The sequence below is a fragment of the Grampus griseus genome, assembly GCF_964374135.1.
Source record: "Grampus griseus genome assembly, chromosome: 1".
NCBI classification, from domain to species: Eukaryota; Metazoa; Chordata; class Mammalia; order Artiodactyla; family Delphinidae; genus Grampus; species Grampus griseus.
The window spans coordinates 1188702-1200716 of record NC_139017.1 but is presented as its reverse complement, the minus strand read 5'-3'; the positions used below and the strand labels follow the sequence as shown (position 1 = coordinate 1200716).

At 61.4% G+C, this 12015-nt stretch overlaps 1 protein-coding gene across 4 annotated transcripts in view; it reads left to right on the top strand.

Annotated features, from left to right (window-relative positions):
• Positions 1-1441: 1441 nt before the first annotated feature.
• The window catches only part of NAV1 (neuron navigator 1), a gene marked incomplete at its 5' end in the record, with an annotated part of 148569 nt that continues 137995 nt past the window's right edge, over positions 1442-12015 (top strand). For all 4 annotated transcript variants that reach the window (XM_082648551.1, XM_082648550.1, XM_082648548.1 and 1 more), the window contains 2 exons: positions 1442-2148; positions 6454-6557. In XM_082648551.1, coding sequence (XP_082504677.1) covers positions 1442-2148; positions 6454-6557 — 811 coding nt within the window. The remainder of the gene's footprint in view (positions 2149-6453; positions 6558-12015) is intronic.

Below are 12015 nucleotides of genomic sequence, written 5' to 3'. Positions count from 1 at the left end.
TGGAGGGGCTAAGACATTGACTGGAATTCTTACAGCTGCAGGCAGCACCTGCCTGACGTCCTCTGAGTGCCTTTACGAAAGCACTTCCCAGGCCCTCCTGTAGGGCTGTCCTGGGCCTGCTGGGGCTGGGGACACGGCAGGCCCTGCAGGAGAGTGTGGGCAGGTGGGGGGCCACTCAGAGTGACCTTCCAGGCTGTGGCTGGTGGGTGGTCAGGGGGTACACGAGGCAGAAGTGGGGTCAGGCGAGCCGTGGACATGATGCCCTGTGGGTCCAGGTGATGGGCAGACACTGGGGGTGGGGCAGCCGGCTGTGGCCCCCTGGTCACACCGGGCTTTGCCTTCCTTCTGTGCCAGAGGAGGTGGGGGGGCTTCACCTCATCCAGTACTGGTACCAAGTCATGGACATGCAAAGTAGAGGAAAGGGCGAGGGGTCACGGCATTTCTGGGTCTCTTGGAAATTACTCCATCTGTCAGCAGAGCAGACAGACTCCCACGGTCATTTCAAGCTTAGTCTTATAAATCCATCAACGCTTGAGGGTCTCCGTTGGCTTCTTACAGTTTAGCTTGTGGTCCATGCTGTGGCCGGCAGCTCTCTGCACAGCAGGGAAGGGCACATCCCGGTGGCCTCAGGTGGACCTGCCATGCTCTGGTGGCCTTTCCTCTGTGCCAGTGTCCCCTGTCTCCATCTCCACCCAAGTCACCGCGAGCATCCTCCCGGTATAGACATTTGCTCACATCTGTCATCATTCCCCAAGGATAATTTTCTGGATCTGGGGCTGTTCCCATGGCCGAGTGTCAGGGCCCTGTGGTGCTGTGCTCATACCACGACTGGAAATTATAATTTTCTAAGAGATAGTAAATTTGACAGCAACCAACGATAACATTTAATTTTCATCTCTTCAATTTTAATGAAGCCCTTTGTTTTTGTTATGTTGTGGCCAGATGTATTTATTATCTTATGAACTTCTTGTTCAACCCTTTGACCCCTTCCTCTACAGGGTGTTTGCTTTTGATTGATTTGGTAGAGCTCCCTGTACGTAAAGGTATTATTAACTCCTTGTCTCTTATATATGTTGCGAGTATATTTACAGTTTATTCACGGTATGAACCTTTGGAAAGGGCTTTTCTGTCCATTCAGGGATTTTAATTTTTATGAACTGAAATCTATCAGTGTTTCCCTTTATGATTCCTACCTTTGATGTGATGCTATAAAGACCTTTCCCACAACAAAATTAGGAGACCGTCCATGCATATGTTCTGCACATTCTTCCATGATTTCATTTTCGACGTGGAACTCTTTCATCTGTGTGTTTGCAAGAGGTAGAGGGGTTCGCCTCGAGCTGGGCCCGAGACCGAATCAGGATGTGACTTCCCTAGGGCACCGCCTAACTGTCCGCATTCTCTCTGCAGCACAGTAGCCCTGCCGCCAGCCTTGCTGACCATGGACGGGACGGCCAGTGTGAACTCTGCCGGCCGCCCTCACTACGCCTCCTCCATCCCTGTGCCTCGAGCTGCTTCCCAGACCAGGATTCATACACCGACCGCCTCTCCCCAGCTGCGGCCGCACCAGGCCGGCCTGGCCCTGAGCCCGCAGCGGGCAGCCTCGCCAAGACTGGGCAAGCCGGGGGGCCCTTCCAGAGGCTCGTCTCCCAAGGCCTCCCGGGGGAGAGGCTCCCCCAGGGCCTCTGGGGCAGCGAGGGAGTCAGCTGAGGGGGCTGAAGGCCTCGCCTGCTCCCCCTGGAGCAGTCCCAGGGCGATCCCCAAAGCAGCGCTCTCCAGCCGGGCTGGGTGCAGAAGTGCTGGGGAGACGCAGGGCACCCAGGGAAAGAAGAGGGTGGCCCAGGAAGGGATTCTGACCCGCCAGACCCGGGGCAGGAGCCCCTCCCGCACCAGTTCTCATGCAGAAGCTCCCGAAGGTCGAAAGCCATCTAACCACCCGGGAAAAGATCAAAGAGATGTACCCTACAAAAGTGCTGGGGGCCCCAGGTCTTCGGAGCTTGATGCCCGGGAAGCTTCGGGGCCTCGCTCCCCGGTCTGCAGCCCCGTGCGGAGCGCACGCCCGCCGCCCGCCCCGGGGGTCATCAGCTTCTCCTCGGTCCATCAGCAGAGTCAGCCTGTCACCGCTACCGTGGCCCCCTTCCGCTACAGGTGAGCTGTGGAGACCGCGGAGGGAGGGGGGCTGGTGGAGAGAATAGAAGGTGGGCGGGGCCTGGAGAGCTGGGGCGGGGTTAGGACCTTAACAGGGGGACCCGGACCCGACTCTGGGGACGCCGCCGCAAGGAGGCTCAGCAGGAGGGTGCCCCCAACACGGCCGTGCGTCGGGGTGCCGTGGCTGCTGAAGAGCCAGTTACCTGGGTAGGCGGGTAGGCAGGTCGGTCTCGCCCGACTCACCAGTGGGACAGCTGCCACCACTGAGTTAGACTGAGAGCACGTGACGGGCTGTGCCCCCAGCCCGCGGTCGCTGAAACCCCCACGGCCCCCCTGGCCGCCCCCACTGATGCCCTGCACCTGCCCGTCTGCTGCCCTCTCTCTCCACTTTCCACACTGCCTGTGCGTATCTGTCCCCAGGGCGCTCGGACGTGCTTCTTTCTGACGTGGTCACGTTGGGCCACGTCACCACCGTCTGCAGTGGCCAGGCCACCGTTCATACCAGCATGGTTAACAAGCTAGCCTGTCCTGCTTTCTTCAGACACCACAAGTGGAGAGCACAGAAAAACGCTTCCATCAACTGTGGTTCTTTCATAAAAATATAACTCTTTACTGAAATGGCCACCTTAAGTAAGCGGCATTCTAATTCCTAAGTATGACACGGGTTAGAGATGCTCAAATGCAAAGGAAGCGGCTTCCCGGCTAACCGAACGTCCTGGGTTTTCTCTCTGTGCTGATTCAAGGACAAGCTCTCCCACGGTTTGGGTGGAGACGCTCCCCGGACACTGGGTCTCCCGGGCTGGAGTGGCTGGGGTTGGTGAGGGGAGCTGCACCCTTCCCTCAAAGCCAAGAGTGTGATTTGACCCCAGAAAGGTCTTGGGCTCCCTTTCACCATGTAACAGACAGCTGGGCCCCAACACCTCGTCTGCACGTTCCACCTCCTCCAGCGCACTGCATTCATTCAGTTACGAACTCCACAGTTTAAAAGGACATTGGTGCACGAAAATACATGGAGAGGAAGACGGACGGGTTGGTGAGGGATCCGAAAAGGTGTTACAGGAACGATTAACGGAGCCGAAGCAGTTTGCTTTGGAAGGGGAAGGCTGAGAGAGGGTCTGAGAGCTGTTTTGAAAGACGTGAAGGGTTGTCGTGTTGTAAGCTGACTTAGATTCACTTGGTGCGGCTCCAACGCCCTGAATCCACGTCATGGTGCTTAGAAGGTAGAGAGACTCTTGAAGCTCAGGAGGAAGAACTTTCCAGCAACTAGAGAGGCTCACAAATTACCCCCCGGCAGTGAGCTTCCAGGCACTGCAGGGATCCCGGCTACCCCACGACGGGAGCAGGCCTGCCCCGGGGACCCCTGCCCCTCAGAGCATCCCTTCCGCCTGGCACACCTGACACTTCTTCCCCGTGACCTCCTGGACTCCCATTTGTAGCTGATCAGACACCTTCCTGGGACTGGTCCTTTCCCATCCCTGACCTGCTTCCCTGCGGACTCTGGGACTTGCTTCTCCTCCCTGAGTTTCTTCCTGTTGAATCCATCTTTGGGAGAAAGTGTCTAGACGTTCAGCTGTTCAAGATTTTACGTCATCTACCCTGCGAGCCCCCTGGCAGATGTAGAATCTGCCATCCCCCAGTAAGGTCAGGACTTCTTCCTCTGAATGTCTCAATGTGACCTGAACAGACAGGTTTCCTCCGCTCAGCAAACATCTGTTGCCTCTTTGGGTCGTAAACAGAAAAGTGTTGCACCACCGCAGCAGGGGTCTTCACCACCCCGCCTCCTAGACCTGCCCCTTTTAGGCCCCGGGTGAGGGTTGCAGGAGGGTTGTGGTTTGGGCAGGGGAAGATTGGGGCCAAGGACACCCCAGAGGCAACAGGTGAGAGCCGTGGGCACCTCTGCTGAGTGCCGGGCTGGGCCACCCCGGGAAGGACGTGCCATTGGCCCTGTAGGGTCACAGACACCCTGTTTTCACGGAAACTTAGCCCTGCGCCCTGCAACGCTCCAGCCCATTGCAGCAGCTGGGGTTGTCGGGCTCCAATCCCCATCCCCAGGCCCCTCCTGCCTGACCTGCTTCTCGGGGAACGAATCCAGCAGGTGTCTTCCCTGTCTCCTGAGCCAGTGCCTGTCAAGGGTCTGGGTGCGGCCCTTCCCCACGACCAGGCACAGCCTCCCTTTGGGCAGCCCGGCTCCCGGGACAGAGAAGGTGCAAAACGCCCTTCGGTCTGGGTCTGCTCGGGACCGTCTGCTTCCCTCAGATCTCCGCCCTCACTGCCCTCTGCCCTCTGCCCCCCGGGAGAAGAGCCCCAGCAGGGGTTTCTTTCCCCAAGGGGTTTCCCCTTCCCTCCCGGGTGGCCTCCACTCAGACCCCAGTTAGGAGGGTGCGGTTAACGGGGTCAGGAGTGTCGGCGTCTGGTTCAACCTCCAAACAACGTCTGGCATAGATGGTGCTGTCCTTTCCCGCTGGGACGGGAGGGGACACGGGGGCCTGGCCATGCCGGGGAGATGCAGGAAGAGGACGTAAAAGTGTGCAGCTCGTGAGGTCGGAGCAGCTGAGGCTGCTTCCTCACTGACCCGGGATGGCGCTCCGGCCCGTGTGCCCCTCACTCACCCTGGCTCACGATGGCGGTGCCAGTCAGCACTACACAAGGTCTTCCTGTTTGTAGCCGTGGTTCCTGCCTGCCTGCTCGGGGTCAGACGGTGCTTAGCTCTTTATGTGTGTGACGTTATTTGGTGAAATGTTTCTGCATGGCCTAGAATCCCCTTTCTCCCCCCATACACTGCGTTATTTATTTATTTAATTTTCGGCTGCGTTGGGTCTTCGTTGCTGCATGCGGGCGACTTTCCTTTGCTGTGCACGGGCTTCTCGTTGCGGTGGCTTCTCTTTGTTGCGGAGCACAGGCTCTAGGCGCGCAGGCTTCAGTAGTTGTGGCACGCGGGCTCAGTAGCTGTGGCTCACGGGCTCTAGAGCGCAGGCTCAGTAGTTGTGGCTCACAGGCTTAGTTGCTCTGCGGCATGTGGGATCTTCCCGGACCGGGGCTCGAACCCGCGTCCCCTGCATCCGCAGGCGGACTCTCAACCACTGCGCCACCAGGGAAGCCTCTAGCATCCCTTATTTTAACAACCCAGGTTTGTGCTCATTTCTTTGAAGAAACCTAGCAATTCCAGTTTTTCTTTGGCCCCTGGACATTTAACTGACAGTAGCCCATGGCGAGTGACCCCATCCTTCCCAGGGCAGCGGGCTCTCCTGCTTCCTCTGAGTTCCCCCACCCTGCTTGTCGCCGTCCCCGGCACAGGGGCCTGCAGACCATCGAGGGCTCCCGGCTGCCTGCGTGGCTTTGAGAGCCGGCAAACACCTCCCACAGCCCTGAACTCTCAGGCTGATCCGGGCCTCGAGGGCATCTCTTCCGCCCCGTGACCCAGTGAGGCCCAGAGTGGAGAGACCTGCTCTGCGTTACACAGCCAGAGTCCCGGCCATCTCGGTGCTGGAAACGGTCAAGACTGGAGAGAGAGGGAGGCAGGTTGACCCCCCCGCCCCCCCCACCTGGCCCAGGCCAGGCATCGATTTCTCCTCCTGCGTCCCCCCCCACCCCGCCCCGCCGCACCAAGCTGCCAAAGGGTCCATTTAGCTGTAGACGTGGGCGGGGCAGGCGGCCGGCTTGGAGAGCCTGGGTAATTGCCTATAATAAAAGCTCCTAGAGCCTTTGTTCCTGGGAGCGATTGCACAGTTGGGCTTGTGCTCGGAGGCCTGTGTGCACTTGGGAGATGGGGCCCGGAGACCTCCGCCTTCCTTCCTGCTGCCACAGAAGGCCGGGCGAGGACTCGGCCCCCCGGGCGTCGAGGTGACCCCGGCCTAGCCCGCCCCTCTTCCTCCTCCGACCTCCTTGCTGCCTGGACGCTGGGGTCCGGGCCCCCTGGGCTCTCCCGAGGGGCCAGTGACCTCAGCTGCAGACGGAGCCCCTCGCGTGGGTGCACGGCGCAGCCTGAGGGCAGGACACAGGCCGCGAGCTCGAGTTACCAGGGGTCCTTCCGCCCTGCGGACGCCCTGCGTTCACGGGACTCAGGGACCCTGAAGGGTGACTCCCGGGGGCAACAGGTGGCCCCCTGCCCTCGGGTGCCCCCACCCCTGGCCTAACTTTGCCTAGAAGGCCCGCTGCCTGCCAGGGGAAGGGGCACACATATGCCCATTGGGGGGGCCGGCCCAGCGCGGGGGCAGAGCACCACAGGGGAAGAGCTGACCTCCAAGGGGAGAGCCTCGAGGCCAGGGCGGCCTCCGCCGTGAGTGACCACCATTCTCTGTCCCGCAGGGCACAGACCGATCCGGAGCCTGGCCCCCTCCGCCAGGGCAGCTGGGCTGCTGATGGCTACTCCCGCCCCCCCAGCAGGACTGAGGAGAGCCTCTCGTGCGTGGGTAAGTGCTCTGGGGGCGCGACCTCCTCCTGGTGCGCCAGAACTTTCCCCACCGCCCCCAGGGGAGAAGCGGCCCCGCTTGACAGCCAGGCACCGGCGTGTCAGTTGCACTCGGAGCTCGTGCTGTGCTTGATTCAACGCAGGGTCGCTCCACCAAACCCAGCAGCCCTGCGAGCTCGGGGCAGCGCAGGAGCCAGCGGGCTCCCTGCTTACCCAACGCCCAGGATGGGTGTCGCTGAGGCCCTGACGGAAAGTGACGAGCTGGGAGACTGACAACCGAGAGCCAGGTCCGAGCCCAGCCCAGAACAGAGGAGGTGCTGGGCACCTGGCTGGGCCCCACGGCCTGACACCCGCCCCCTCCCCCAGGACCACTTTTAACGCGCCTTGGGAAGCAGAATGTGGGCCTTGCCAAGAGGGCCCCCAGAACTCGGCACGGCGGCCTCCCCCGAGGGCAGGGCCACGGCTGTTCTCAGGGCCTGTCCCGCCTCTGGCCACGGCAGGTGCTCAGTGGGGGGTCTCTGGATGGAGGGACGGTGAGGGGTGAGTGAGTGCCTCGTGGGCTGGGGGTTGGGTTCTAAAGGGGTCCGAGTCTAAACTCTTAGCGGGGCTTGGGTGTGTGTGTTGATTTTCTTGCAACACTAAAAAAAATCCCCGGAGGATGGCTGTGGTCACCCCAGAGATACGTGAGACTCCGGGAACCAGCTCCATCCTTTCGTTCCCAGCAGGGTTGCTTGCCCCAGGACAGGAATGAACTTGCTTTTGGCAGAGCCGAGGTGGTCCACGGGATTTGTCTTACAGCTTCATCTCAGGGCCCTGCTCACAGTGGGCAAAGCTGGGGCTTAGAGCACAGCCTGACCCTGAAGTCGCCAGACGCCGGAGGTGGCCGCTCCTGCCTTCCCTGCAGGGCAGGTGGCCGGGGTCCATGTTGAGCCCTCTGCCGGCCTGGTCCCCGGCAGTGCTGGGAGTGGCAGCAGCCCCTCTTCCACGGCAAGCCCTGCCGAGGGGCTTCGTGGGGCAGAGACGGGCGTCTAGAAAGTCAGCCGTGCGCTTCCACAGCGGCGCAGGCACAGGGGAAGCAGGGCACTGCAGGGACAGAAGGAGACCTCAGTTCGCTGGTACCAAAAGCCCATGAGTATCGGGATGCGGTAACCAGGAAACCGTGCAAGCTCTATTTTTGCATCTGCAGTGTTGCGAGTGTAATGGCTTCCTTATGTGTGTGCCACATCATCAGGGCCTGATGGCCTCCGGCTACCCAGGTGTCCGCTCACCGTCGCCATGCCACGCGCGCAGAGAGGAATTTCACACTGACATCCGCGCACGCTGGCCCCGGGAGCACCGGGCTGCTCGGCTGGCAGGACCCCCCTCGCCAGCTAGATGGGAAGTGTCTGGTGGATGGCGGGGGGGGGGGGTTCTCTGTTGGGGGGGGTGCAGGGCAGCCTTGGGAGGTGGGCTTCACGGCGAGAAGAGAGCCCCCTGCCTCCCCCAAGCCTCCCGGGATGTGGGCAAGGCCCCCGCGCCACCTGTGCTCTGGCTGTAGCTGTGGTCACGGTGTCCGTCTTGGCCAAGGATACCCCGAGCTCTTTGACAGGTGGAACGGGGAGAGATCTGGGGTCTGCCTGTGCTTCGTGGGGGAGGGGCTCTGTTCTCTGAGCCCGAGGAAACGGAGGAGATGAGAGGAAGGGGGTCGGAAAGGAGGGCCTCACTCACTTGTTACTTCTCTCATTCAATCAAGAAGCCACCAGGGAGCCAGCTCTGTGTAGCAGGAAGAGAATTTCCCATGATGACTTGCCACAAGCAGGGTGCTGGGCGTGGCCTTCGTTTGTCCCAGTGTCCGTCCACCATCTACTGGCAGCTGCCCTGTCCTCCTCTGCCCCGGGCAGTGTAGGGGCAACTGTGCTGGTGCCCTGACCCTCCCCGTGCCCACCCAGCTATGCCAGGGAGAGCCTGGCACTGGTCCGCTGCTGACGCGCCCCTTGGTTGCCGTCAGCACAAACAGTGCCTGGGCCGCCTTTGGGTCTTAATTTGGAGAGTCGGGAAGCCAGGGCCGATGTCGCCGGCGCCCCCGTGTGAGGCCGTGTGCGAGGGACCGGAAGGGTCGCCCCAAGGTCGACACAGGCGCCTTAATCACTTCCACGTCGTGGCGTGTGTGAGCGCTGAGTGGGCAGGGAACGAAGGGGCCTTCTCTCGTCCTCACACTGCGTATCACTGGGGCACGAGCCCCCCTCGCCCAGCCCCCGCCTGGCTTCCCACACGAGGCCGAGGAGCCCGGGAGCCGGCCTCGCGCTGGGCCTGTTCGCATTTCTCCGTATCCCTCTCTGTTACTGAGTCGACTCCATCTTTAAGCCACAGTCAAGTTTTCCACGTCGTGTGGGTTTGGTAGAGAAGACTCCAGATCTGGTGTGTCTTCCCAGGCAGGAGCGAGGCTGGAACCTCCCTCGGGGAGGGTTTGCTCTGGGCCCCCAGGTGGCCGCATGCCCACCAGGCTCTCCCGGGACTGCAGAGGACTTGGGCTCGAAGGCCCTGGGGGTCAAAGCTGTAACGGACTATAGCTTCCCCCAAGCCCGGCCTCAGTTTCACTGGGGAGAGAGAGGCCCGGGGAGGGAGGAAGGCCTGCTCAGGGCAGCGTGCGTGGTTCGTGACAGCTGAGCTGAAACTGGGGCCACTGCCTCGGACTCCCCAGATGCAGGGAGGACCAAATGCTGATGAGCCACTATTGAGCACTTACTGTGTGCAAGGCCCGGTGCCAGGCTCCAAGTCCTTGGAAGCACGTTACACACGCTCCGAGGCGGAGCCACTGCTCTGCTGTAGATGAGTGAGCTCGGCTCAGAGAGGTTCCGCAAACAGCTTGTCTGAGGATGCACAGCGCTAGGATTGGAGTCCAGGTCACCCTCTTCCGGGGTCACCCCTGCCTTCCCGTGTGCTGCCGGTTGCATGGTTCAAGCTCAGCTGGGTCTCCCTCACTTCTGCCAGGCGGCGGGAAGGGGACGGGCCGGTGAGCCAGTTCCCGCGAGCCAGTCCCCGCCACCACCTCCCCCGACCTGAGCCAAGCCCGGGATGCCGCTGCCTCTGCCTCCCAAGCCTGTGTCCTTCATGCTGCGTTCACACCACCACCACCCCCGCCTCCGGACCCCACTTCACGTTTCCACCCTCTGGGGAGTTTCGGGCTGAGCCGGGCCTGTGTCCCAGCCATCCGTGGAGAGAGGACGCACAGACAGTCGACTAGAAAACACAGCGCAAGCTCGGGGCAGGCGCTATGAGCTGTGTTCTCGGGGCTCAGGCGGGTCAGGGCCGCTGTAGGGCTGGAGGGGCACAGAGCTCGGGGATAAACAGAGTAGGCGTCTGCGATGGAGCAGCCTTCCAGGACCTGGGACAGGAGGTCGTCGTAACACTGAATGGCAGTGCCGACTCCACTGGGCTTCCTCTGAGCCAGGCACTGCCCTACGCGCCTCTGGTCCTCCCAACGCCTGGGCGGGGTGGGGACCCACACCTTTGCTGGCATCGCGGCCTTGCTGCTTGCTGGCTGTGCGGGCTTGGCCTGTTCCTAGTCTCTCTGTGCCTGTGTCACGACACCCACACCTTCTTCCAAGGGTTTTGAGGGGATAACACGCACCCGTGCGAGCCAAGTGCCGCGAAGCTCTGCCCGGCACACGGGAGCCGCTCAGCGCATGCTGGGCACGACCTGCTGCTGCCCTGGGGTGGGGAGAGGGCCATTCCTAATGTGCCCACCTTACAGGTGACGGAAGGGTAGGGGACATCCCAAGGTGGTCCAGCCAGGATTGGAGCCCAGCCTTCAGAGGTCACGCTCTGGGCCAGCCCTGCCATGACCTCCCTGGGGGCAGGGGACACGTCCCTGGGCACCGAGGGAGGCCGGGGAGGCTGTGAGATGACCAGTGAGACGGGCCTGGCTCGGGGAGGGCCGCAGAGGGAGAGGCCAGGTAGTGAGGTCATCCAGGGTAGCCTGCTGAGCGGGGTGTGGTACCTAAAAACTGGAGGCATCTGGATTCTGTTTCTTTGGCGGAGGGGAGGGGGAGGGGGGAGCCTGGGGGACTCTTCACATCAGCGTTTGGCTGGGAATGGGGCTCACCTCCAGCAGCCCAGGCCCCCCGGGACTACCACCCACGAGCACTCGAAAAGCAATGCACAGGGCCGGCAGGGCCTAGCTTCCCTGCTTCCTGTTCTGCCCAAGAACACAGGGCCCCTGTGTCGCCCAACTCCACAGAATTATACCCATTCACCAAATTTTTATCCAGCACCAACTACATGTCAGGCACTCCTCTAGACACTTGGGTACATCCAGGGACAAAGCAGGCACAGACTTTGCCCAGTGGAGCTTCTGTGGCTGTCGAGCTGTGCAGTGTTCAGCCTGTGCAACTGTACATGAGCTGCACAGAAGCCCCGTGGTGGAGAAGCCCCAGCTCTGGAGTGTGCGTGCATCCCAGTGAGCGAGGACAGAGCTCTGGCTTCGGGACTCCCCCTGAGAATGTGAGCAGCGGCCACCTTCAGTGCTGGGAAAGCCGGGGTCTTTGATGCTGGGAAGGATGGTGGGAGGGAAGGTGATAAACATCCCCTGTGGTTTTCCTGGAGCTTCACCCCTGTGTTCCATGCCTGTCTGTCCTGGACTCAGCTCCTCCCTGCAGGGCTTTGAGATTCAACTCTCCAGCCTCAGATGAACTGCTTGCATCCTTCCTAGGAGATCCTACCCTGTTCATTCCTCCGTGCGCCTGTGGGCCGTGGGCGGGTCCTGAGGATAAGGACGCTTACTGGGAGGAGGTGGGCCTGGTCACTGGGAATCTCTCCAAATCAGACCACCCCATACAACTTCAGGGCAGTTATTCGGGGAGCTGGGGTCGCGGGGCAGCTAGAAATCTCAGCCGTGGGAGGAGCTGTTTGCTAGGCTCCCACCACTGTCCCTCTGTGACCGGTGGAAAGACCTCGCCTCCAGGGTTCCCTTAAGACTTGGTTTCACAAGGCTTTGCCCCCTCCCCGCGGGCAAAGGTGGGTTCGTCCTTTCCTAACTTCTGAGGAGGCCCAGGCAGGTGGAGAGCACCCTCCAAGCCAGTGACATGCAAGGCTTCAGTCCCGCCCTGGGCACCACTGAATGGGCAGAAATGGGCGCACAGCATCCCTGCCCACAGCTCCCCCACCCCCGTGATTACAGGGTTAGGGTCCCCGCTGAGAGACACCCCCCACACAAGAATATGCCCAGCAGCCCGCCCAGAAGGAGCTCTGGGAGACACAGTGGAGAGTGAGGGGACACGGACGCAGTGACCAGGACGATTAAGCTGAGAATCACCCCTGGTCATAACATTCGTCCACACGAGTCCTCCAAGAGGCAGCCCGGATCAAAGCCCTGCCTTCCTGTGCATTATTCCTGGGTTAGGGGTCGGGGGCTTCAGAGGCAGCTGAAGATAAAGGGTCCGGGCAGAGGGAGGGCGGGTGGGCATGGGGTCGCCCAAGCC